At 39.4% G+C, this 25,567-nt stretch overlaps 4 protein-coding genes across 10 annotated transcripts in view; 3 read left to right on the plus strand and 1 right to left on the minus strand.

Moving 5' to 3' along the window:
- LOC122671587 (dihydrolipoyllysine-residue acetyltransferase component 1 of pyruvate dehydrogenase complex, mitochondrial) overlaps positions 1-23,080 on the plus strand; it is a 60,869-nt gene extending 37,789 nt beyond the window's left edge. For all 3 annotated transcript variants that reach the window (XM_043868889.1, XM_043868891.1, XM_043868890.1), the window contains 6 exons: positions 3,132-3,202; positions 3,294-3,354; positions 4,270-4,330; positions 4,411-4,491; positions 4,923-5,027; positions 23,041-23,080. In XM_043868889.1, the coding sequence (XP_043724824.1) occupies positions 3,132-3,202; positions 3,294-3,354; positions 4,270-4,330; positions 4,411-4,491; positions 4,923-4,981 (333 nt within the window). In that variant the 3' untranslated portion in view covers positions 4,982-5,027; positions 23,041-23,080. The remainder of the gene's footprint in view (positions 1-3,131; positions 3,203-3,293; positions 3,355-4,269; positions 4,331-4,410; positions 4,492-4,922; positions 5,028-23,040) is intronic.
- Positions 4,656-10,497, plus strand: LOC122671588 (chromatin-remodeling ATPase INO80-like). Of its 2 annotated transcripts, XM_043868893.1 has the most exons (2): positions 4,656-4,660; positions 9,001-10,497. In XM_043868893.1, the coding sequence occupies exon 2, from the start codon at positions 9,003-9,005 to the stop codon at positions 10,470-10,472; it is 1,470 nt and encodes a 489-aa protein (XP_043724828.1). In that variant the 5' UTR covers positions 4,656-4,660; positions 9,001-9,002; the 3' UTR covers positions 10,473-10,497. The 2 variants fall into 2 exon arrangements, with proteins under 2 accessions (XP_043724828.1, XP_043724827.1); XM_043868892.1 differs by lacking the exon at positions 4,656-4,660 and having other exon boundaries at positions 8,810-10,497.
- LOC122671594 (uncharacterized protein HI_0077) lies at positions 5,529-6,972 on the minus strand. Its single transcript, XM_043868901.1, has 4 exons — positions 6,678-6,972; positions 6,460-6,579; positions 6,141-6,371; positions 5,529-6,040 (listed from the first exon to the last, which is right to left on the minus strand). Exons 1-4 carry the CDS (start codon positions 6,903-6,905, stop codon positions 5,585-5,587), a joined length of 1,035 nt encoding a protein of 344 aa, XP_043724836.1. The 5' UTR covers positions 6,906-6,972; the 3' UTR covers positions 5,529-5,584.
- LOC122671593 (mRNA cap guanine-N7 methyltransferase 2) lies at positions 18,487-25,269 on the plus strand. 4 transcript variants are annotated; one of them, XM_043868899.1, is made up of 11 exons: positions 18,488-18,717; positions 18,840-18,918; positions 19,056-19,150; positions 20,305-20,352; positions 20,438-20,547; positions 21,578-21,700; positions 21,818-21,910; positions 22,018-22,086; positions 24,691-24,779; positions 24,881-24,978; positions 25,069-25,269. In XM_043868899.1, exons 1-11 carry the CDS (start codon positions 18,613-18,615, stop codon positions 25,231-25,233), a joined length of 1,074 nt encoding a protein of 357 aa, XP_043724834.1. In that variant the 5' UTR covers positions 18,488-18,612; the 3' UTR covers positions 25,234-25,269. The 4 variants fall into 4 exon arrangements, with proteins under 4 accessions (XP_043724835.1, XP_043724834.1, XP_043724833.1 ...); XM_043868896.1 differs by having other exon boundaries at positions 18,489-18,717; positions 20,281-20,352; XM_043868900.1 differs by lacking the exon at positions 25,069-25,269 and having other exon boundaries at positions 18,487-18,717; positions 20,281-20,352; positions 24,698-24,779.
- Positions 25,270-25,567: the final 298 nt, after the last annotated feature.

Genomic DNA, 25,567 nt, shown 5'->3' on the forward strand with positions numbered 1-25,567 from the left:
AGACCAGAATACCCCCATGGTATTTTGGATTACATATTCCAACTCTCCCCCTCAAGATGGATTATACAAATAAGAGAAGAAGGAAAATCCAGCTTGAACTACATAAAAAAAAGAACTTCATAATAATGCTAACGCTCCCCCTCAAGTTGGCGCATACAAGGTACTAATGCCCAACTTGAACAAAATGGGAAAAAACTAAGTTGCAGCAGAATCCAGCTTGACATATGAATGCAGCTCCCAAATAAACCTTCAAGAACTTGAAAAAATAGATCTTCAAAACTTAGACAAACATGATCAGCAAACCGGGATTGGAATGTCTTCCAAAAAAGACTGCTTTCAACAATCTTCAATAGCTATGTAGTGATGAATCTCAGGTTGCCATAATGACATGGAATCTTGAAGGGAAATAACTAGAGTCGCAAGCAGCGAAAACAAACTAAATCAAGCAGCGGAAAAAAACTGTATCAACCCAACTGAAAGTCCTCAAATAGGCAACAACCAAATATCTTCAATACTCTTCAATACTTCAATCTCCCCCTTACTGCAAACTCAATCCAATAACGAAGGATACCCAATGGCAATGATGGAGAAAACTGATCTTCTATGTTTTGCACCAATGTTCTTGCAAGTTCTGCATTCTGCAATGTCTGTAGGTGTATTGTCCATAATCCCCCCCTCACGTGTAGTACACATGGACATAACAGAGATGATGTAAGAGATAGGGCAAAAACATAATATTACAGAATTTTCCAATAGGTGCTAAGGGTAATGGAAAAGGAAGAAATGGCAAATTAGAGAATACCATTATCGTCCAAAGTGGTTATGGGTATATGCCAAAAGTATGGGTTATGAAGGGAAATAGAATTATTGAAAGGGAACGGTGTTGGAAAAAAAGGATGGCATGGCTGTAATTTGGTGGAAATCCACTTTTAAATACAATCTAAGCCAAAGGGCAAACTGGTAATAAATCAGAATTTTCAAGGGTCAATTGGGTAGTCAAATAGGGGAATGTATGAAAAAATAATGGCAGTCCCGTAAATAATCAGAATTTTGCAAGGGCTTTTTGGTAAACAAAACGCAATGGGATGCAATCAGTAAAATAATGGCTATGGAGAATGGCAATTTGGTAAATAACCAGAATTGTCAAGGGGTTATTGGAAAATAATGAAACAAGGGGACATGAAGGGAATTAACATTTATTAGTTGGGGAATGGCAGAATTGCAATTAAATTGAAATCCAATTATAAACCCAACTAGGCAAAAGGGTAAACTGGGAATGAAAAGTAAAATAAGGACAAGGGAGGATAAGTGAAGATGGCAGAATTGTAAATAGCACAGTTAAAAGGGATGGCATAGTTGTAATTAACCAAACAGTAAAGGGGAAACCAAATAACTAAAGGATTAGTGGTTAACTACGTAAATCTAATACCATAAGAGGGTGAATAGGACTCTACTCATAGTGAAAATGGGCATACTTGTCATTATGCTGAAGTACCCTTCTTCTCCATGACATAACACCCAAGGCAAACCCAAACACTTTGCTGGAACAGAGGCTTGAACACCACGGCAGTAAGATTGGGGGCGGTAACCAAAGTAGTAAGTGTTGAGGGAATCGAAGCCAACAAGAATCAACCCTTGCAACCAGATCATCAATAGTAGCCATCAACCAATCCTTCAAACCAGGAAATACCAGAGCTATAGCAGCGGCAGCCGGAGATGTAGAACCAGAGGCAGAAACAGCATCTCCTCCTTGAGGTTGATTGTAGCAACGATACAAGGGAAGGATTTTATAGAATTGTGGACCAAGGCAGGGTTCGTGTAGGAGAAGACTGCTTCTTCCTCACGATTTCTTCTCAGCCATATTCGAAACAGACCTGGCGGTAACCAAGAAACCATAAAAAATCGACTCCCTGCAACTGAATCTGGCGGTAGGATAGAAGTTTAAATCTGATCTGTAGAATGATGACCAGAATCAATCTCCACTAACTGAAGAAAAAAACTTCGAATCTGAACAACCGTGATCAGCAACTTGAGATAATCTGCAGAAGTCGATCTTCAAGAGGGAAGAATCGATTCTTGATAAGGCAGAATAATCTTCAAAAAACATACGTTCATCGATCTTCATTGGCTGGCCAGCAGATAAATACGTCTACAAATCCGAAACAGATCTACAATAAACAGATTCTGTGTCTTCAATGAAAAAAATCCAAATTGAATCTGGGAAAAAAGAAAGAACCGATGCTGGCTTTTAATCTCCTCAAAAGGGAAGAATCGATCTTTAAAACAGGGAGCACTTGTAGCAAATCGAATCAGCAACTCCATGTACGAAACCCTAGTTCTTCTTCTTAAACGACTCTCAAAACGGCTATCTTGGAGAGAATCAGTCATTGGTTGCCTAGCTTTGATACCATGTAGAAACCTAGGACCTGTAACCAGTAACTTTAGAGAGGAGAAAAGAGAGAAGAGAAGATGGAAGAAGAACAGATTGTAATGCTTGAGTTATTTAATTGATAGGTAAGCCCCTCTATTTATAATAGAGGGGAAATTACAAAGTGACTAAACTAGGGGATGTGGGACTAAAACCCACATAGCCGACATAAACTTAATAATATAAGAAGAATAAAATTATCCTAAAAAGACCAGAATACCCCCATGGTATTCTAGATTACATATTCCAACACTATGCTTTGGGATTGTATCCTTTGCAATGTAGTAATTGAGCATTTCTAATTTTTCCCTCCTAATGAAAAGTATAGCTTTGATATTTCTGACTTGCAAAATGAAAGCAAATTTTAATTCCATGAATGTATGTAGAAAATTAGTTTAGCCATGCTATGTAATGGTTGGATTTTGCTATACATATTCTTTAACATGGGATTCCTTATAGGTTGTTAGGGGCTGTTTCGGAAAACTAATTTTACTGAAAATTTACTGCTATATTAAATTTTTCACTAACTTAAGCTGGAAAAAAATTTAGGAGTAAAGGAAAAAGGAATTCTTCTTCACTTCCACTTTATCTGTCGAGTAAATTTAACTTCATTCTTTAATCACTAATTAAATTTACCTAATGAAAGCAGAATAACTTTTCTCTGTTTTAAAAGCCTCCAATCTGTCTGGTGTCTGTACTTCAGGTCAAAGAATTGGCCGAAAAGGCTCGAGCATCGAAGCTTGCTCCTCATGAATTCCAGGGAGGAACCTTCAGGTGATTTCATTGTACTGATTCAAATCCCTCTCTGTCTGTACTGATCATTTGTCTTGGAATAGAAGTAAAACTTTTCTTCTACATTATGCAGCATTTCAAATTTGGGAATGTTCCCAGTGGACCAATTTTGTGCAATTATAAACCCCCCACAGGTGCATTGCTCTCTCTCTCTCTCTCTCTCTCACTCGCACACACATACACATGCATATATAATTCAATCAGGGGAAGGGTTGTCAAAGCCCTTCCCCCAATTCATTGCAAATCTGCATCATCATAAGAAACTATGCTACATATAAGTACAAAACTGACATTTTAGTGGCAATGATAAAGGGCATACCCAGTACACAAGGCTCCCACCACTGCGGGGTCTGGGGAGGGTCATAATGTATGCAGCCTTACCCCCGCTTCACGGAGAGGCTGTTTCCAGAGACTCGAACCCGTGACCACTTTGTCACAATGGAGCAACCTTACTGTTGCACCAAGGTCCACCCTCTTTTTAGTGACAGTGATCTGCCTAATTAATTTTCAAATAGATTTACTAAACATATATTTACTAAAAGAGCCAGGGGCAGACCTAAAATGACCACTAGGAGAAATGGTGAGCAAAGACATGCATAGCTTAGGCCTTGTATCAAGTATGGCCTTGAATAGTGCTGATTGGAGGGCAAGGATCCATGTAGCCGATCCCATTTAGTTGGGATAAGACTGAGTTGTTGTTGTTATTGTTTTTATTTACTGAACATCCCTAGCCTATAAACCAATTGAAATTTGGCAGCTGAGTCTAGAACTCGAAGCAACCAGAGGGTTTATGTGCATTGCAGTATACTGGAAATTACATAACCTGTGCATGTCCTCTGTTAAGGAGACAACACAACTATCTCGGTCTTTTCTAATGAAGATTCTGGAGCCCACTTTAAAGACTTGAAGTCGAGGTTTCGTCAAACCTTCCAATTCTAGTTTGGAAGATATAAGTTGTTGCCAATTTTCTGTATCAGACTACAGTTGCTCCAGTTTCTTATGTTCGTTTTCTGTCCTCAATTTCATTTAACTTTCTTCTTTTGCTTTAGGCCTGTATACTGGCTGTGGGCAGAGGTAACAAAGTTGTTGAACCTGTAGTTGACAGTGATGGTAAGATGTTGCTCTCTCAACAGGGCATTATCGTTGATGCTTTTGACCTGATTATAACTTATATGAATTACTTCTTCCAGGAAAAGAGAAGCCTACTATCGTCAACAAAATGATCCTAACACTGTCCGCTGATCATCGTGTTATTGATGGTAAAGTTGGAGGTATGTACGAGTAAAATGAAACAATTGCACATCACAATAGCGAATGCATGTCGGTCATGGCTTCTGTGCACCCTTGGTGCTAAAAACCATGCAGGCTCCTATGTACTGGATCTTTTTCCCATCCTGTTTTGCTGATTCTTCCTTCTATGTGTCAATTGGGATACTAGCAGTAAAATTCAGGTTATTGACCATTGGGGGGGGGGGGGGTGTTGTGATTCACTGATTAATTATCTTGGATTGATGTTTTGGGTGGCACATAAACTGAATTTCCATGCCTGACCGGACTGAATCCTACATTCACCAGATGAATAATAGTCAGATGCCTTGAGCCATCATGCCATGGGTGCTACTTCTTGTTGGTGTCCAGGAAGTATGGTTCACATTTTTTGACATATTTGGCCCTAGTAAAGTTTATGCTACTTTGTTTGCAGGAGCATTCCTATCAGCTCTACGCTCAAACTTCAGTGATATTCAAAGACTACTGCTATAATGACATGGGTAGACTCCTTGCGTCGATGCATGGGATTGCCAAGAAAGTGAGACCATTGAAGTGTCAAGTTTGTTAGTTCATGGAAAATTAAGGCCTCTTTTCTTTTTTTCTCTTTTCCACTTCAGAATTATGTTGTGCAATATCTCAACAAAATTTTGTTATTCATTGGATCCCAACCTGTTTCCTAGATATAAGCCTGAACACATCCAGGTATCAAATTTGAGCTGGGGTTGGGGTTGAGGAAAGGAGCAGGAAAAAAAAAACAGTGAGTTAGAAGAAATAAATTGGGAAAAATGAGGGGTCTTCATGTATTTGTTGGAAGCATCACAGTTTATGTTTGCTCTTCATGAGAATTTCGATAAGAAAATTAGGAGTGGAAACAAAGCTATTGTCTTTTGCATCTGACAAATCATTGCTGTCAAAACATTCCTTGCCCAGTTTTCAAATTCAATAATCAGATCAGCAAATGGTTTGAAGCTGCCGACTGCTTTCCTTCTCCAAACACAAAAAAGAAATGTCGAAAAGTAAGAAGAAAACTGCAAAACTACAATTGATTTCTGTAAGACTCAAATCTTAGACAAAGGTAGAATAAAGCTTGAGTTGCTATTCCGGCCTTTCCTCTCTGACAGCGAGAGGTTCATACCATCGGGTGCCAAACCCGGCAGCTTTCCTGGCCTGCTCGTTGAAAGGAGGCTTCAGTGGACCCCTGAAGTATTTTCTTACAGTAGCATGAAATGTCTCGATCACTTCCACAATCTCATCTTCCCCACCATCACCATCTGCCATTGTTGTTCTTTCTTCTTCCGAGACTCCCACGCAATCTGGTGTGCTCTCGCTTTCTCGGGTTCCACTATCGCTTGATCCCAAGCAGTTGACATCCAAGGTTGAGGATGGTGGATTCCTGGATCTCAAGCAAAGATACTTGAACCATTTTACTCCCGCAGCACAGTGAGTAATCTCTTCTGGGTACACCACGGTCTCCAGTAAAAACGCTGTTTTTTCATCGCCTCCATTGCGGAACCGAGTGATGGTCGTTGGTAGCACGTCGAGTCCTCTGGCCTGTGCTTTGATCAATTCAAATACTATCATCGATCCATTTAGAGACAAACTATAACGCAGAAAGTACAGGGGATGGTTTGATTTGAAACAAATTAGTCACCTCATGGACGCAATGCTCGATCGCTAGACGAGCCAGAAGATTCTTGGAAGTAGCGGTAGCCGAGTCCCAGAGACCATCGTGAGCTGGGAGTGCTCCATAAAATGAACCCAGTTCTTCCAGGCGTGCCACGAGGAGAGTGAAGTGTCGACCTTCGTCCTGAGCTACCTTCACGAAATCGGTGAAGAACTCTCTTGGCATTGCCTCTTGTTTACCGAATCGGGCGATGATATCCTGCATGTGGATATCGATACAAGAGTAAAGACTTGATTCGTTAGAGATGTAGAATTAGTATAGGAGAGGGATTGGTTTTTAGTGATACCCAAGATAAGTCGATGGCCCAGCTCTCCGTATGAACGAGACTATGGACGATGGCTTGTCTGCTCTGCAAGCTGCCGGCCTTGCCAAGCTTCGGCATAAGACTTGGAGAGACCAATTTGACCTGATTTTTGGTTGGCACATTCTATCAAACACATTGAAGAGTAACAGAGATAGCCTTGCCTTCCTGTGTTCGTGTAAATTACTGAATTCAGAACTTACATTGGAGAGCCTGGCGGGTCTGTCAGGGACAACGAAATCGAGAGACGGGTGGTAACGTTGGGTAATAGCTCCCTGGAGCCATCGCGTGGCCGTGACATCTCCGAGTCGAGCCTTCTCGAAAGGATCGGCGGTGTTGAGGACTCTCAACGCCGCCTCAGCCAGCGTCTCCGCGCCTCCGGTCCGGTCTTCGTATTCGTCATGAGGGCTCAAACTCGACCGGCTGCTCATCGGATGCTGCTTCTCTACGTCTCTCTCTCTCTCTCTCACAGATTCGCAGCAGGTGACCTAATAGGTGTGGGAGCCGGCGGTCGGACCAACTGTTGACCCGTTTAGTTAAAGTCAGAGACTCAGAATTAGTCTAATATGCATGCCATCTCATTGTCGTTATGTTGTCCAACCAACTAAACGAATGATGACGATTTGACAAATGAGCTTGGGAGGTTTGGATCGTTTGATCAGTCAACTTCTACTTTCTGGAGTTACCGGACAAAATTGTCCCAAATGTCCAACTCTGGAATATGGATTTTTTTGTTTTTTCCCTTCTCATGTAATGGGGAATCGACTGTCAACCTAATTAGGGGTACAAGTTTGGTCTCGTCGGCACGAGCCCATCCTGAGCCAACAGAACAAGGGCTGGGATACCTTGGCCCTGAAGGCGAATTAAAGTTGGGAGTTTCTAACCCTGAATCAGGTCTGGGTCAGAATTGAGACCTTGGGCAGAGCGCGGCTCGACTTTGTTTTCTGCCCAACCCTTCCATCTCCCTTTCCCCTCCACCGTGGTTAAGGCCAATCAAGGTCAGCCTGGCCCTACCCTGAGGGCAGGTCAGGGTTGAATTTTTGAAACCCTAAATCAAGGCTAGGCCTGAGCCCAGCCAAGGGGACTCAAAGTTGGATTAGGGATTTATAAAGTCTGGCCCAACCCGACCGGGTTACAACCCTACTATCTATCAAGTAGATTGAACCCAAGGACCCCACAATCCATATAGACCTGAAAAAGACTTGAGGCAATGAAAACCCGACAAACTCAAAACTCTACTTCTTGAGGTGTTGTCAAGGTTTTAAATCGGAGATTTGGATTGGAATTGGTTAAAAAAATAGAATTGGCCTTCAAATTTGATAAATTTAATGATTATAAGGTTGTGGATCATGAATTGACCATAATCAAGATTGGTCATGATCAATTACGATTTGAATCGGCGGGTTCACAATTCTAAGTTCCTATTCATAAAACAGTGAGGTGTGCCCCCTTGCAAACATTGTTTAAGCAAGCAGAATTAGCTACGTAAATTGCCTTCATGGATTTCACTTACAATTTAATCAATCCGATCCCAATTTGTATTTTGACTCCATCTTTGGATAATTAAATTTTGGATCGAGTTTTTCTTAAATCACGGTAAATGAGTAAATCATTCACTAAATTCTAAGATGGTATGGAAAACATTCACTGTATGGTGAAGGAAAACTTTCTTTTTATAATTTAGTTGTGTTGATTCTTGAAGATATGGCTGTGTTTTTTTAACAAGTGGCAGCATAGTGTTGGAGGGCTAAAGCATGCCACGTAAGCAGTGAGTGGGCTAAAGGGCCTTTTTAGGGCTTAACCAGCTGCCACGTCTAACTAAGACAAGATATGAAAATGAAAATGTTGAAAATATCAATCCCTCCAAAAGAACCCTATTTTTGGCAAAGATTAAAGACTTTATTCTGGATATGTTGGTCATTTTATACTTGTATATATGAATTACAAGAATTTCCATATAAATAAAGACTCTAGTATAGCAGGGATTCTTGTGGGGTGTGTCAGAAACCTGGACACGCCTCTCTCTAATCCTGTGGATTTCCACCAAACTCAAAACCATGGGCAGCACATTTAAAACCCACTTTTCAATACCAAAACCATCTATTTGCTCTCCCGTTTCCGTCCACTGATCCACTCTAAATCCTGTATATGTTTGATGGTATCTACTTCAAACTTCTTTCATTCATTCATTGTCTCTTTCCCACATTAGTCTCGGGTGATGTGATCCACCAGCATTTTTGCTTCTTATTATATAGCCTCTCTCCTTCTCTTGCTTTAAAGATTTCATTTTTAATGAAATTTTGATCCGGATTTTAGGTGGAATCGTGGGGAAAGATCTTGGAAAGCTGATAAAACCCATTCAATCAGAAACCCAGATGAGGATTTTCTGCAATTCTGGTCAATTCTGGTCTCTGATGAAGATTCCTTAGGACCTGTAGCAGCTGATACATCTTCACTTTCTGGGTTCTGGAGCTAAATTCCATTCTCTTATTATTGTTATTATGGACACCAATAGAATGCCTGGAGGAATGATTCCGGGCATGGCTTCTGGAATGCTGGGTTTAGAGGTACCTCTGCATCAAAATCATCCACAACAGCAGCAACAGATGATGAGCTTCTCCACTCACGACAATGATCTTCACTCGCAATCTCAACAAACAGTAATGAAACAGCAATCCTATCCTTACAACACCAAAGACAAGCAGCAGCAGCAGCAACAACAACAACAATGGAGTGACGAAGATGAGCCCGGCTTTACCGGCGACGATGGCGGCGGAGGAGATGCGAAGAAACGAACATCGCCATGGCAGAGGATGAAATGGACCGACAACATGGTGAAGCTCCTCATCATGGTTGTCTTCTATATCGGCGATGATGCTGGCGGCGAAGCCTCCGACCCTTCCGGAACAGGGAAAAAGAAGTCCGGTGGGTTGTTGCAGAAGAAAGGAAAGTGGAAAACTGTATCCAAGGCGATGATGGAGAAGGGTTTCTATGTTTCTCCACAGCAGTGCGAAGACAAGTTTAATGATCTCAATAAGAGGTATAAGAGGGTTAACGATATCCTCGGAAAGGGAACGGCTTGTAAGGTTGTGGAGAACCAGAGCTTACTAGATACCATGGATAATATATCTCCTAAGATGAAGAAGGAGGTAAGAAAGCTACTCAATTCCAAGCATCTCTTCTTCAGGGAGATGTGTGCTTACCACAACAGCTGCGGTGCTGTCGGTGGCGGTGCCGCTTCATCTGCCCATCAGTCTGCCGCCGAGGCAGCCGTGGAACCTACCCATCATCATCCATCGCAGCAACGCTGCTTACATTCTTCGGAAGCTAATGCCATTCTTGCTAATTCAAGAGTCAGGGTTGAAGCAGAGGGATTGAATTTGAAGGTGGGTAGGGGAGGAAGCCGGGAAGAAGAAGGGGATGACGAAGATGACGACGACGATGATGAGGATGACGACGAGGATGAGGAGGAGGAAGAAGAAGAAGAAGAGACAGAAGAAAGTAGGGGTCACAAGAATCAGAATGGATACAGAGGAGGAGCGGAAGAAGAGGTATTGCGGTCGAAGAAGAGGCAGAGAAGAGGGGTTTTTGGTTCTTCTGCTTCTCCTCCATCTTTGTCGCCTGCAATGCAACAACTGAGCTCGGAGTTGTTGAATGTGCTTCAAGATGGGACAAAGAGTGAGTGGGAGCAGAGGCAGTGGATGAGGAACAAATCGTTGCAATTGGAGGAACAAAGAGTGAGGTATCAATACGAAGCGTTCGAGCTGGAGAAGCAAAGATTGAAATGGATGAAATTTAGTGGTAAGAAGGAGAGGGAGATGGAGAGAATGAAGCTTAATAATGATCGAACGAGACTTGAAAATGAGAGAATGGTTCTTCTCCTTCGTCAGAAAGAGCTTGAATTGCTTGATCTTCAGCAACAACAACAACAACAACAACAACAACATCAGCAACTCTCATCCAACAGAAGGCCTGACCCATCTTCCATCACTGGATGATTTTTGTTCCATCTTCTATTAAAGATTATTTTGTAAACATTTTCTTTCCCTTTTACTTGCAATAGCTGATTACTTAGGCATGAAATTCACGAATTTCAGTACTGTTAATTGAAAAGCAACAGTCAAAACCTGGGAAGAACGGGAACAGGTGAGGGGAAACACAGTGGTTTCAAAAATCAGAATCTCATCCGTGGAATCAAAGCTTTACCCTGGCACGAGGAAGTCCTTTCTTGACGGCTTTGGGGAAAAACAATCCTCTACAATGCCCTAATTTTGTGGTGCATTGTTGTTCGGGCCTAAGAGCTCAATACGTGGAAGGTGCGATATCCAATGATGTCGAGTTCGAGAAGAAAGAAAAAAAAAACTGTTTTGTATCGAGCTCGCATTGTTGGATGAAGTTTCTTCCACGTATTGAGCTCTCAGGCTCATATTACAGTGCACCGTAAGATGCCCGCACTGTAGAGGATTTTAATCCATGGCTATCACTCTACTCCTGGAGTAGACGATATGTCAAAATCTCAAGAGTTAATACAACTCATTAAATCAAATCCTTTAGTATATCTCATACTAAGTTGTCCAATTTAGCGGTCATACATTGGATTCAAACCCCATGAAGCACGCAACAAGATCCTCCATTTTGGATTTAAGGGTGTTTGGTTGCGTAAATCTGTTGGAGCTGTCATTGATTCTGAATGGTCACCCATAGAGTTACCATATGTTGATTCGTTATTCTAGAAAATAAACTGTTTGATTATTATGATTCTGTGACGTGAATCTTTTTGAAAAACTGTTTGGTTACCCTAAGTTTGCCCGTTGGATTCATCCTGAATTTATTTGAAAAACTGTTTGATTTCCAATCCAATTCAGAATCATGATTCCACAGAATTACCATATATGGATTTACACAACCAAACACACCCTAAAATTCTACAATGGGCTTAGAGTTTTTGGGTTCTACATTTGTTTCTAGACTATTTTTTCTTTCACCTAGGGTGAAAAAAGAATCTCTAAATCCATAAGATTTGACATTTTAATTTAATTGAGAAAGAATATTAAGTGAAGGAAAATTTTTGCCCACGTTTGTTGTATAGCTTTTACTTAATTTGGGGGCACAAAATGGAATTTTTATCCGCTGCTGTGTCATCGTGCAGCGCAGCAACGGCCATGTGTGCACAGCGGGCCCCATTGTGCACAAATGGCCACTGCTGCACTGCGCAATGGCACAACAGCGGATAAAGGTCCCACAAAATGACTAGCATTTGTTCCTCATTCCAGGGTATTGTACTTTAAATCCGATTATGTCATCAATAAGAAAATGTATTAATAATAATAACAACTGGTAGTTTTTATTTTGATATTTTTTTCTTGACACCCTTCGTTAAGTCTCATTATATCGCAGGAGAAGTCAAGTTTACTACTCAATTGGAGGCCAATATGTGAATGTTCCGTGAGCTTTCTTTATTTTTATTTTTTATAGTTGCATCTCAATCATACAAATGAATGATTATCCCTTTCAATTCACGGGCACCTCCAATTCCTCTAATAGGGGGGAGTGGATCCCATCTTAGGCAGTGTCTTCGGGTAGGGGGTAGGATGGTCATTTTTGCCCCCATGTGAGGAATTGGAGGAATTGAAGAGAACATCGAATTGGAGGGGATAACGATTCATTATATTCATCGCTTTTAAATTTACACCCTTAAATTTTCAATTGTGGATGGATTCCATGAAAGGAAATAAATGACCCAAATTGAAACCATTAGTTTAGTTTAATTGAGGCCAAACCACGAATGGTTTTATGTTTTAACTCAAGAGCACAATGGAGAAGTAATACAATTGAATGAGAAAGAAAAATGTATAAATGAGGGAAGGGGTTAACTATATGGGAACAATTAGGAAATTTTACATATGACCATTATTTTTTTTTTTCTTTTCTTTTTTTGAATATTAATAATGAATTATATTAGTGCGCCCCATAGAATGTAGATAGGGACCACTTTTCAAAGGGGGAGTCTCCAAGAAAAAAAGAAAAAAAAAGAAACATACAAGGAACAAACAATCTTCAAATAAAATAGTCTCACTTGGCATGTTGGATGAAACTAATTTTTTGTGGCCAAGTAAACTCTAAGGTTTCGTTGCTCAAATGCCAAGTTCAACTCATGGAATTCGTCAAGTGATAAAATAAATCAGTAAAAATTAATGTCTACCAAGAGAATGCATGGTTTACCTAAAGAGAACAAAGACTTCCTTTTGTTTGTTAATGCAAATACTTGTGGGCCACACATATTTTTTTTATTGGGTAGTTCTTTATCTAAAATGGTATAGGGAAAAAGAATTTTGTCCGAGAGTGTGGTATCTACACCCACACATAAGATGGGGTGAAATGCCTGCCCCCCCCCCCCCCCCCCAAAAAAAATGAAAGGTTATAATCTTGTCCATGTTGATGCTTCTGTGCGTGTTTCCATTGGACCCTATGCCAACGTAGGGGTCACAATCTCAGATAAAAAACTCTTCCCCATGCAATTAAAAGGCTTTCAAGTCCTTTTTTTTTTAGGGGGATGTTTTCCCTATACAATCCATTGAGGAAGCTTTCCTAAACGACCTTAAAAATCTTCCATGTGGCATGTTAATTGAATCTCAAATTTGTGGTCATATTGTTAAACATCTCTATTGACATGTATGGTAAGTTTCAACTCAATTGTTACGTGTATCCAATCGTAGGTCAAGATTTGAACGTTTAGGAAAAGAAATCCAATATATTGTGGATCACATTGATTTGGCCATTAAAAATGGATGCTCTACATGGCCAATTGTTTGAGCCATCAAAATCAACCATAATTGTCATTGTAGGAAAACCTTCCTAGATGGGGCCATATGAAGGAGGAGAAAAATTGTTTGAGCCATCAAAATCAACCATAATTGTTATTGTAGGAAAACCTTCCTAGATGGGGCCATATGAAAGAGATTCTCCTCCTCCCCCCCCCCCCCCAACCCCAAGGCGTCCTATGATGGAAAAACTCAACTAAACGGTTGATGTGCCAATTATGATGGTTGGATACATAATCAAATGTTATAGTCTAATTCAATCTAATACTTTCTTGTATATTATTTTACATCCTCATGTATTTGTATTAATACCTATAGTACTTTAACCACAACTGTGCACTCTTTCATATTCTTATTTTAAACCTATATTGTTTACCAAAATCAAAAAAAATAAAAAAACAAAAAAACATGTAAACCTCTATTTGCCACTAAACAAACTATGTTTGGATGAAACTTTATTTGTAAGCATGGGCCATTGGGGTCCACCTATTTACAAAATTTGGGATCCACCTCGTCATGCAATAAATATCATACCCAATAATTAAAACCTACACCTTCCACAATTTATAACTCAAAACTACAAATAGGATTCAAAGGGTATCCAATATATTTGATTTGAAGAAATTATAAAGTTTTTGTGTATACATTTATAATTTTTTTGTGGTTAAATTCAGACAAAAGCATTGAGCAATGTAACAAAATCACTGCATCAACCTTGACCTCTGCATCTTTATGATATTCTACTAATGTATTTGTTTGCATTTGTGTCCTTCAGGTTTAGAGGTGGAAAGCTCAACTTTGAACCACAAAAAAAATATTTGGGTGCTAGAACACATATTAGGGCTAGATAAGGAATCATTAGGGTCAGATAGGACCCAGAAGGGGCCAGCAAGGGGGTCCATTGGGACACTTTTTACTACACTATTATATTAATGCTACTATTTCAAAAAGGGTGGGGATAAGAAGATGAACGCTCAACTTTCTCTGGACTTACGTTAGACCCCACTAATACCACCTACCGCTGAGGTAGAAATTCATTCTTAATCATATCATATTGGTTTAATCAACCTTTCAAACCGCAGAGTGCAAATAAACACGAACACACACACAACCTACCCACCCAATGTGAGACTAAATCCCCATGGCGGGGGGCAAGCCATATCTTTTTTTTTTAAATAATCATATTGAGGTAGCATTCTTGGTATCTCTTTGCTTCAAGTGAAATACGCTATTGTGATATGGGATTATGTATTTGAGGAGAGGGGTCCACATGTTGTTTGCCTATATTAGTATCTAACATGCAAACCCAATAGTAGGGAGCAAGGCATGTGACATTTAGATGTTGGACTTCCCATCCCAACTTTACTTTCCCTGCCCTTCAGGCTACCAACATGTGGGACTCATCCTGACAACTATCCCACTCCACTATCTCTCTTGATCTTGATTGTAATAGAAGGAGATGGTGTAGAGGACACATTAACAAATAGAAAAACCTGATATGCAGATGTTGTCTGGGAACTTTTTCACCCAATTAATCAAACACTTGGAATCTTATCCCACAAAAACCCTTCTAAACAAATAGACTATTAGGCTACATTTCGTTGCAAGGGAAATTAAAGATAACGGAAGTGAAAATTTTTAAATCTAAAAAAATAAAATTTTTTGTCAGGAAAAAAGAATGGTATCGGTTGCATGGTTCATGCACCCTGACACAAAACCGCATGAAATTGTTGTTCAACCCCCAATGAACTACAGTCAGATGCTCTTGTACACGCTCTTATTCCCCCCCGGTGTTGGTGCAGAGGCTACACAATCAGATATTGATATGTTGACCTTTTTTGTATTCATTACTCAGCATGTTGTATAAACTACTTAAATTTATTCCTATATTTAGTAATGATACTTTTAGATGTAATTCTTATTTTACTTTTCAAAACCTCTCTTTTTTCTTTTTCTTTTTTGTAAATTTTTATTTTTCAAACCCAAGGAATTTGTTTTTTTTTTGTTTTTGTTAAACAAAACCCAAGGAATTTAAACGTAAAGTAAAGTGTTTAACAACCAAATATATTATGGTTTGGAATTAGTAATTTTTACCCAAAAAAAAAATTTAGTAATATGATCATATGAGATAATGATTACAAAGTTTTATTTTTTAAATTTAAAAGGGTAAATGACATACAAGGTTCCCAATGTTTAACAAACGGACATTTAGGGTACATCATATTTCAAAATCGACGTTTGAGGTGCCTTCTAAACTGGTTTTAATTAAAATTATTTTATTTTTCAATTTTACCCTTCTATGTCAATGTTTGGGTAGTTGCAACATCACCAAGGCCTAATGGCATTCTCCCTAGCAAACTCCTCCCGTGTGATCCTGGCGATCAAGTTGGCAACCCAAATGGCAAATCTGAATCATCATTAGGGAATCGATGACAACCTGCACAAAATAATTGGAATCCCTTTTGGGTTGAGCAAGGCAGTAGCAATGGCAGTTTGGGCGTGGAGAGAACCTTCTTCCTTCAAGATCTTGAGGAGCGGAGGGACTCCATTCTCGTTAATGATGATCTTCTTGTTGCGATCGTTGTCAAGGGCGAGGGAGGTGAGGGATTTAACGGCCTCGATGCAATAAGGCAAGGGACCCATTTTAATGAAAACCACTTTTGGACCAATATTACAGACCCAACACCTAGGATAGGATTGGGTCGTTGCTAGCGATGGCGCGAAAGGGAGTAGACAATGGGGCCTTGAAAGCACCACTTATGGCAAGGTCCTATCCCACTGTCCCCACCCCTGTCCCGGTCTCTCCTCTATGAACCATAGGGCCCCTTCCACCCCACCTTTATCTGAGTTCAGATCTGTTACTCACATGGGGACGGGTGGAGATAGATCTGAACCCTCCATGGGGGTGTGGGACCCATGCCCTATGGAGGGGTCAGATCTGTCCCCACCCATCCCTTTATCCTCATCCCTCTTCTACGAACCCCCACCCCAAACCCGATGCAACAAACTTCTTCCCCACCCTTGTCCCCGCCAGGCAGCCGGTGTTAGCAAAAGAAGAGTAAGGGACTTGAGGGTGAATAAGAAAAAAAAATAGAGCGTTGAATAAAGAACCTGAAGCGTTAATAGAGATAAGCAATACAGAATAGAGTTCAATAAAAAAACAAAAAAGCCCGTTTGATAACACTCCAAGAAACGTGTTTTTGCATTTTTCTGTTCTAACAAACAGAAAAACACCCGAAATAATGTTTGATAAACTTGTTTCGTTTCTATTATTTTAAAATAAATATTAAAATTTATGGACCAAGAAACAGGTTTGAAGAAAGAAGTTTCACTTGTTTTTTTGTTGCTTGAAACAAATTGAATGAAATTGTGCCTGATAACTCTATCGACTCCAACTCAAGAGATTTTGTGCTCTCTCATTGTCCTCATGCCAATGAAGGAAATCACTGCCCATTGGAGCTCACCGTTGCGTGTCTATATCCACCGTCCAGGTACCCTCTCTTCTCTGTAACGCTCGCCCATAAAATTTCTCTCTCTTGTTCATGCTCCTTGGTCTAATCTTCTTCAACGGAAGAACCACCCTGCTTGCTGTTGATTTTGGCCGACATTATTGGCTTCAACAACCATTCAATGAGATTTGTACGTCATTATTGGCTCCAACTCTGTAGATTTGGAGCATTTCACCCTTCATTCTTATCTCATCAATAACCTTAGAAAAATTAAAGGGATTTTTTTCCCTTACCAAATCTCTAAAATTTTATCTTTGCTTTGTATTGTGACGGTCTGATTTTGTGCAACGGAAGGACTTCGCCACTTATTTGGTCACCATTCTTGACTGCAGCGACCATTCGGTAAGCAATAATTGCGAGTCACCATGAACACAACTTCTTCCTTGGTGTTGCAATTGTATTCTGAAATAGTCTGCGGAATAGGTTTACCAACCACCCCAAAAACTGTTTCTCAGCATAGAAACGAAAAAAATTGTTTCTATTGTTTTCAGCACAGAAACAACAGAAACGTTATCAAACGATGTCAAAGTTAATGGAAATAAACAAATAAAAAAATTGGAGGTTGAATAGAAAAAATAAATAAAGGGAAAAAAAAGAAGTAGGGTGGGATTGTGGGCAGTGTTATTGGTGAAACTTGATTTCGATTTAGAAAGTGCAGTTGGGATCTTCGGAGGGTCTTTTCTGCCTCGAAACGACTTTGGATGGCCTAAAAAGGGTGTAAAACACCGCCAAAGGTTGTGAGTTGTGTTGGGCTCGTCAAGACATTTCGAACTGATATGTTTTAAGACATATGTTATGTTTTGGTCCTACCTTGTCTGGTTTGGCATTTTTGGGTCTGGGGGTATTTCTATACTTTCTTGGGTTAGGGCGTCTCTATGTAATGTTCTTATCTCTGGGAGAGCTGTATGAGAGGTTTTGTAACATTTCCAAAAGATAGTGAATTTTGTTCTATTGCTCGACTGTGGACGTTGCTTCCCATCTTGGGGGTGAATCACATAAATCCCTAGTGTTGTCTGTTGTGTCTTCTTTGTTTTTCGTTTTCTTCTACAAGTCGCCATTCTATGCATTGTTTTCCTAACAGGAAGGACTCAATAGGAGGTTATGGTGATGGTGGGGGTAGAGAGAGAGAGAGAGAGGATTTTAAAAAAGGGAAAATTTTCTCTGTGCCGTAGCGTAGCCTGTGCCCAGGCACATGGGCAGGCTGTGCAAGGGGGCAGGGTGGTCATTGCGCCCACCCCCATGTGCCTAGGTGCAAGCTGCGCTGCGACATAGAGAACAACGCCCCATTTAAAAAAATATCATTTTTCTTCCTTCTAATTTCTCTTGCAACCAATTGGGAACTTAGGCTATGTTTGGATGCCAAGAAAAGAAAAAAAAAATTGAAGAATAATTGATTTATGTTTTCTCTCTCCACAAATTCAATTTTTTTTCTTTTCTTGGCATCCAAACATAACCTTAAGGATTTTACTGCATCTGCATTCTGCAATCTGCTTGTGAATTAATAAGCAAAACGTTACCTACGCGACCTTGTTGAGGGCTCCTTCTCTACACGATTTGGATTATCCCATGCCGAAAATGTACGCCGTACGCGTGGCATGTTGAGGGGGTCCATGGACCGTCCAGACTTTGTGTACTACCACTTGTATAGATAGGTAAAGTCTTATTGTTGCGCCAAGACTTGAAGGCTTCACGCCTTGAAGCCAAGCTTGGTGGAGGACGCAGGAGTGTAGCTTGAAGGCGGGAAATTCCTCTCGTCTTCTTCGAGCTGATCTCCGACACCGAGTCCCATTGAAACGAACCAACCAACGATGCTGAGTTCATTCCAATGCCCACGGACCGAGTCCACTCACTATCGTCTTTACGAGTTCGCTAAAACAGCCCTTATCAAGATTTTCGTCTCCCCTTATGCCACGGTTTGTGCCCTAGGTTCTTCTTTTTCTTCTTCTCGTCCTCTGCTTTTGCTCTCAATTCTCAGAACGTAGTATCTTGATTCCTCTCTGTCTCTGTCTGTCTCTTTCTCATTCGTGTTGTAAAGGTCTGCGATTTGTATTGCGGAGGTGGAGTAGATTTAGACAAGTGGGACGAAGCCCAAATCGGTCACTACATTGGAATTGGTACGCTAACCTCGAAAATTGAATCTCCTGGATAAGTTTTTAATTGAGAAATTCTGGGTTCTTCTTTTTTGTGCATTTGTCTGTCTTTCTGTTTTCGCCGTTTTGTTCCATTTTTAATTGTAGACGGAATGTTGTAGATGTTTCGGTGTCTGGAATTAGCGAAGCTCGCGAGCTATGGGAGAGTCAAAGGAAGTCTTATACTGCAGAATTCTGCGAAGTTGATCCCTGCATGGTGAGCTTTGCATGCTTTTAGCCGTATTTCATAGTGGAATTTATGTTACCATCACTAACTGTTGAGAATGTTGTTGTTAATGAAATCCAATTACAAGCAACTAGTGTTCTTGAGGTCCTAACTGAGGTGGACATTATCTCGAATATGAAATGGACCGCAAGCTGGGAAGCTAACTCTATTTATGTTTGTTTAGCCAGAAATGGAGAGAGAAGAAAACAGAAAAGAGGAGAGAAAGACAGATTTTGTCCTTATCATTTTTTTCTTTTATTTTCTTTACGTTTCTTGCCAAACAAACATAGCCCTAATATCAGCATCTATTATATGCATTGCATACTTGAGCAAAATCCAGAATATGTTCTTGGAGAAATGTTCTCTATGGGGGGAGTGTACCCGCTGCGCCCAGACACATGGAGGGGCGGGGTGGCAAAATTACCACCCTGCGCCCCTGAAAGGAGATAATGACTGCCCTGTTGATGCTGCCGTGCGTTCTTCCATTGGCCCCCACATGCACGCAGGAGCCACGCTCCCCCACAGAGAACTCTTGCCCTATGTTTTTAATTCTCAACTTGTATCATTGGATTTTAATCTTAAGCAATATTGCTATTGCCTATGCCAGCTATCATAATTTTTAATGATTAGCAATGGGTGATAATATGACTGTAAGAGATGCTATTACTTGTTGTGGAAATGGGAGGTAACAAAGCAGAAATCAAATGGTTTGCATATTGATGTTGTCAATAGCAATACTATTCCTGCCCCAGATAGCTCTTGGTGTGTCCAAATCATGGAACCTGCACAAGAGATCACAACATAAAAAAGGGCATACCCAGTGCACGAGGCTGGACGGTCATAATGTACGCAGCCTTACCCTTGCTTTCACAGGGAGGCTGTTTCCAGACTCAAACACATGACCACTTGGTCACAATGGAGCAATTCTAAACAAAACTCTGCATCAACAGGTTTTGGTGTAGCCTGTTCAGTTGACAAAATTAGAAAAGAAAGTCCAGCTGTCATGATGGAATGTGTTTCATTACTGAGTATTGCATTCCAAACTGTGGTACATGTACACTGAGAAATATGAACCATTTGCTATGTGCTCTGTGATTGACTTTTTTATGCTGCCTTCACAGGAAAACCTGGAATCATTGTTGCAGGAAAAGGGTATCCCAGTAGATATTGTCTGCTGTTTGCAACATTTACAGGTGTAGTTACCCTCTTTCGCTATTTTCTTTTCAGATTGTGATGAATTCCCTTATATGCATTGTATCTGAGGAATATCTGTACCAGTTGTGTTTCGAAACTGAGGAGCGAGCAAGGAGGCTTTTGCATAATTTGTCATCTTTGCTGAAACCAGGAGGTTATTTTTTTGGTATTACTCCTGACTCCTCTACCATATGGTATGGAATTAAAGATCTATTCTTCTTTATCGATTGGACTGAAAATTTTAGTACGTCTCTTATTTATGGATCGGGCTGCAAATTTTAGCACTTCCCAAGCATGTGACAGATGTATATATACTTATACCTGTAATTTTAGGCTTGTATCTTCCTGTTTTGATGAAGTAAATGAATGGACACCTGCCTTAGTGAAAAATAAAATGTACAGTTTAATATCCTATGGAAGGAGCAGAACCATAGGATATTTAATGATAACTCCTTGAAAAGAAGAGTTATGAAAATAGTTTTCAGTTTCTTTTTCATTGTCTTCAGTCTTGTCAGGCTTCAGCTCTTTTCTTTTTTATGTCTTTATTTATAAATTATAATTGGGATATGATTTTGCACGAGTCCTATTCTGGTTAGCTTTTGTTTTTAGCCCTGGTTTGGTCGTGCTTTGTTGTACTTGGGAACCTTAGTTGCTTACCTTCCTAAACCCTTGAATAAACATTTTTATCTTATATATGCATGTTGTAAGCTTTTACAACTTTGCATAATGGTCACACACACTTGTAAAGAGAGAAGATATACCTTAGGCCTTGAGCTCTATCATAACTGCAAATACTCAAGGTTGAATTGTTTCTGTCGAACTTTTCCAACCTTAATCCTAGTCTGCTAGGACTTTGGATGATCTATGTTGCTGAGTAGATGTAAAGTACTCTGGATAAAACGTATTTTGCAAATGATGTAGTAACATGTGGAACAGATAATTTTGACCACCTTATATGATGAATTTTGGGTTTCAAGCTTTTTTTTTCTTCCTCTGACCGTTTAGATTCTGGATCCCATTTCTGTAAATCTCTTGTTTTTATGACACTAGAAAATGTTCCAATTTCCAGCTTCTTAAGACAAACAACCATTCTCTATGATTATTTTACACCAACTGTAAATTGAATGCACAAACAAACCTCCAGGATCAAATAATATGTCATCACTGATAAAATCATCTATTCATACTATGCTTTATCTAACATTCTAACCATCACAAAATTAGGGCCAAGTACCAGAAAAATGTTGAAGCATACCACAACAGAGGAAGTGGTATGAAGCCCAACATCGTTCCCAATTGCATTCGGTCAGAGAATTACATGATCACCTTTGAAGTCGAGGAGGAGAAGTATGTATGCTACAAAGTTCTTCAACACAAAAATTTTCCCTGAGGTTTCTGCTTTCTGCTAGACCTTTTACCATGACAACTGTCTTCTCCTAATTGAATGTCCAAAAAAATTTCCAGGTTCCCATTATTTGGAAAGAAATACCAGCTGAAATTCACTAATGATATTGCTTCTGAAACCCATTGTCTTGTCCATTTTCCGAGCCTCATAAGGTTAAAAATTTATTTTTTGCTTTTCCTTCCCTTTATTTGGTTTGGCTGTTTCATCAGGTATTAATTGTTGATTATTTAACAATAAATACAATCCTTGATTATAACAGGTTAGCTAGAGAGGTTGGTCTTGAATATGTGGAGATTCAAAACTTGTCTGAATTTTATGATGATAATAGGTAATTGATTTTGCATTTTTCAATTTATAATTCTCATTTGTTTGGTTCTGATATGCTCTCGAATGTATAACCCCCCCCCCCCCTCGTTTTTTTAAACATCTAGATGTGTTTCAGTTAAGTCTTCTGTTTCCCTTTCAGCTTGGCTTCTAGATTGTGTATATTGATGTCTATCTTGTTATTATAGTGTCTGACTGCTGTTTGAGGTTTTATTGTAATTATGAATCATCAGTTGACTTTGTAAGATTACTGCATTTCCACATGGATCCACTTCCTCAGCTTATTTGGGGCTGAAAGTGTACTGAACTCTGTCAAGTTTGTGAAGGGTAAAGCAACACTACACTATTCCTAGTGTACTGAACTCTATCACATGGACCCTACCATGTATCGCACAAACAAGTTTGTGAACATTAAACTTCACTAGGAATAGTGTAGTGTTGTTTTACCCTTTTTGAAATTACTATGTCAAACTCTGCTTCTCTCAAATGAAAGGCCCTTATAAATTCCTTGCTGAACGAAACTTTATAAGAGGTCTAATGTATTCATGTTTTGAGAAAATGAAACAACCCATGATAGCCGGTAACAGAAATCAGCTTCAAATTAGTATTGAACTCACATCGTGATCCTTAAATCATTCCATAATCTCTTTTTATCCAACCATTTTTTTGTATATCATATAGGAGTCATGCTAGTCTCAATGATGGAGCATCAGTATTAAATTCTGTGTAGGACTTCGACAGTATATCCTTGTATTTTTCAGCCATCCATGGCCTCCCGCAGTCTCAGTATTTTCCACTTAGCAAACTCTGTTTGTGCTGAAACTTGACATGTAGGCAGGGGACCTTGGGATATATCTGTCCACCAAATTGGGGCCCCATCAGATCTCCCATGTGGCAGATATTTGGGCTGGGTCATTCTGGAAACCTAAGTCCATAAAGAGAACTTAACTAAAACAAGAAAGAGTGATAGAAAAGTCAGTCATACAACTTAACGACCACTCCTTACAGAATTCAATAAAAGAGCTTAAAGATAAGCTTGAGAAATAGTTTCCTTCTGACGTTCCTAATGCCTTCTGTGCTGTAATAAACACATGGTAAGTTTCCATCAAATTGAAAATTTAAAGTAAAGTTAGACTGACATGAAAGTAGCTTGGCAAGACTTCTGGTCAATTTATTTTTTTTCAGTAAAAACTTCTGGTCAATTTATTTTTTTTCAGTAAAAACTTCTGGTAAATTATATTCCATCCCCCAAACCCTGCCCTCCTTTGGGTCTTTTTGACCGTTTCCTAATGTCTGTCCATTGCAAAAATTAATTCATGGAATTTTTTTCACACTTTCCTATGATACCCATTGCTATAGTATATACTATTCAGTACTCTTCTTTCATGATCTGCCCATATATTTGATAAGTACATGTAGAACTATGTTGGAAAACAAATTTAGATTAGTGAAGCTTTGTTGCATTAATAACATTTTTCTTAAAATTAGATTTTTCTTCCCATCCAAAAAACAAAGTCGCTTTGGGAATGGGGGGAGTAACCCTTAAACGAAGTCTTCCTTTTGGTTTGATATCCAGTAGCAGATCATCTCCATACAATAAGTGATTTCTCTGTTCCACTTTATCATTATTAATAGAACAAATGCCAATTGGACTTGAAATATACCTTCTGACTTTTGGAAGATAATGAACCAAATATTCATTCCTTAATTCAGTTCTCTTATTGTAAATATTGATGATATTTTCATATTTGCTAAAACAATAGAACACAAGAAATGTCTTAATATAGTTTCTATGAAGAAAAGATCATACATATCATCATCCTTTTTTCCCAACTTGATGATTACACTATTTCAGGCAAAATTTGTAGGATGTTAAATTAGAAATAATATAATCACTCCAATCAGCTGAGTAAATCTATTCATAAATTCCTGAATGAATTTTATAAAAGAAAAAGAAACGAAGTTTTCAGAATGTCTAAACGCCATCTCTGATTGTTAAAACGATTTGGCTCAAGACCAATAACTTTGTACTAGACAAGTTGACATCTTGAAAAACTCCTGCATTATGCTCCACCCCTCATAGTAATGCTGTATAAAGAATCAAGTAGTGTGAAATCATTCATTTGCTTATGCTTAGCGAAGCAAAGGACCATCAGAGTTTGTTTTTATGATCATTATCAACATGATTGTCATTACGGGGCTAGGTTTGCACATCCTAGCCTGGTCCAGGTCTACAGGACCAACTTTCGCCTAAAGGTAGAGCTAAACCCTATGGAGCTTTTTCTACAATTTGCTCAAATTCTATGTTTATTTAATTCTCTTAATCTTGCTTGGTAACAAATATTCTTCACCCTTGGATCACTTTGGCTGCTGCAATCCTCTTGTCTGAACAAGTATTTGACATTTGTAGCATTCTTTAGTTCATTCAGCTTCTGTTATCCTTCATTCTGTTTGAGTTAATTCTACTGTCCTAAATTGAGCAGTTTCCAGCTTCAAGCTTGATTCACTTTTTTCCTTTTTTTTGTTGGAGCTCATGTTCTCAATTAATTTATTTATGGGCATCTCAGTGGGATATAATGGCTGAAGTGTTTTGAATTGTCTCCAAAAGAGCTCAGTTTGCAGGCATGCTCCACAGTTTTGGTCCAAACTTAGTAGATCCAAGAGGAAAACTTCTTCCCCGGTCTTTTGACTTATTAGGTGATGCAGTGAACTTTTCTTTTCTGTAATGACATTTTGCCATGTTTCCATTGAAGACAATTATCCATCCTTTCCTATTCTTGGCTTTTCCTATGTTGCAGGCCTATGTACGACTTTTATATTTCAAAAGCCTGATCCAGATGCAGCCCCTCCAACTTTGACCCCGACATTGCAGGATGGAAGTCACATTCATGAAGAAGCAAGTGTTTCTAATGAATTAGAGCATCATTTTGGTGGCTTTCAAACTTCTGTGTCTCTAATTCTCCCTTCTACTCTTATTATGTCGCAGAGGGAATGGCATGGAAGTGGCTGGAGGCATCAAGCACCTGTAGTCGATGACGAAAAGAGTGGCCATTTGGAGCCACCTATTAGCGTCAACAGCAAGGTACCTGAGGAGGCAAAAGGGATCCTGGGTCCAGGGCCCCCAGATCTACGGTTCTCAGAGCCATTATGACTTTGTGATATTACTTCCTAGGTTTGGGTTTTCCTATGTACCTTTACCTGAAAGTATCAAGTTGATAATGTTTTTCATTTTCAGTGGTGAAATCCTAACTAACAACTACTCGATGTGTAGAGAAACAGAAACATTCAAGACAAATGAAGAAAACATTACTTCAGTGTCACTAGTGTTCTTTGCAATAATGATGGTGAAGGTTTAGTAATGCTCCTATTCTTGTGAACTCTTAGAATTGTTAACTGAAGACTTCTTCCATATTGTTTATTTGAATACAAGCAATGGATACCTCTCTTTTTTTTGTTTTTTTGTTGTATTGTGGAAACCGAACGGA

Source organism: Telopea speciosissima, chromosome 8 (assembly GCF_018873765.1).
Source record: "Telopea speciosissima isolate NSW1024214 ecotype Mountain lineage chromosome 8, Tspe_v1, whole genome shotgun sequence".
Classification (NCBI taxonomy): Eukaryota; Viridiplantae; Streptophyta; class Magnoliopsida; order Proteales; family Proteaceae; genus Telopea; species Telopea speciosissima.

Coding starts and splice junctions, on each gene's coding strand:
- LOC122671594 (XM_043868901.1), bottom strand. CDS start 6,905: ATGAGCAGCCGGTCGAGTTTGAGCCCTCATGACGAATACGAAGACCGG. Junction 6,580..6,677: donor GACCCGCCAGGCTCTCCAAT/GTAAGTTCTGAA, acceptor ACCAAAAATCAG/GTCAAATTGGTCTCTCCAAG. Junction 6,041..6,140: donor TCGAGCATTGCGTCCATGAG/GTGACTAATTTG, acceptor ATCAAAGCACAG/GCCAGAGGACTCGACGTGCT.
- LOC122671588 (XM_043868892.1), top strand. CDS start 8,976: ATGGACACCAATAGAATGCCTGGAGGAATGATTCCGGGCATGGCTTCT.
- LOC122671593 (XM_043868896.1), top strand. CDS start 18,613: ATGCTGAGTTCATTCCAATGCCCACGGACCGAGTCCACTCACTATCGT. Junction 21,701..21,817: donor TTTGAAGTCGAGGAGGAGAA/GTATGTATGCTA, acceptor AAAAATTTCCAG/GTTCCCATTATTTGGAAAGA. Junction 24,979..25,068: donor GAAGTCACATTCATGAAGAA/GCAAGTGTTTCT, acceptor ATTATGTCGCAG/AGGGAATGGCATGGAAGTGG.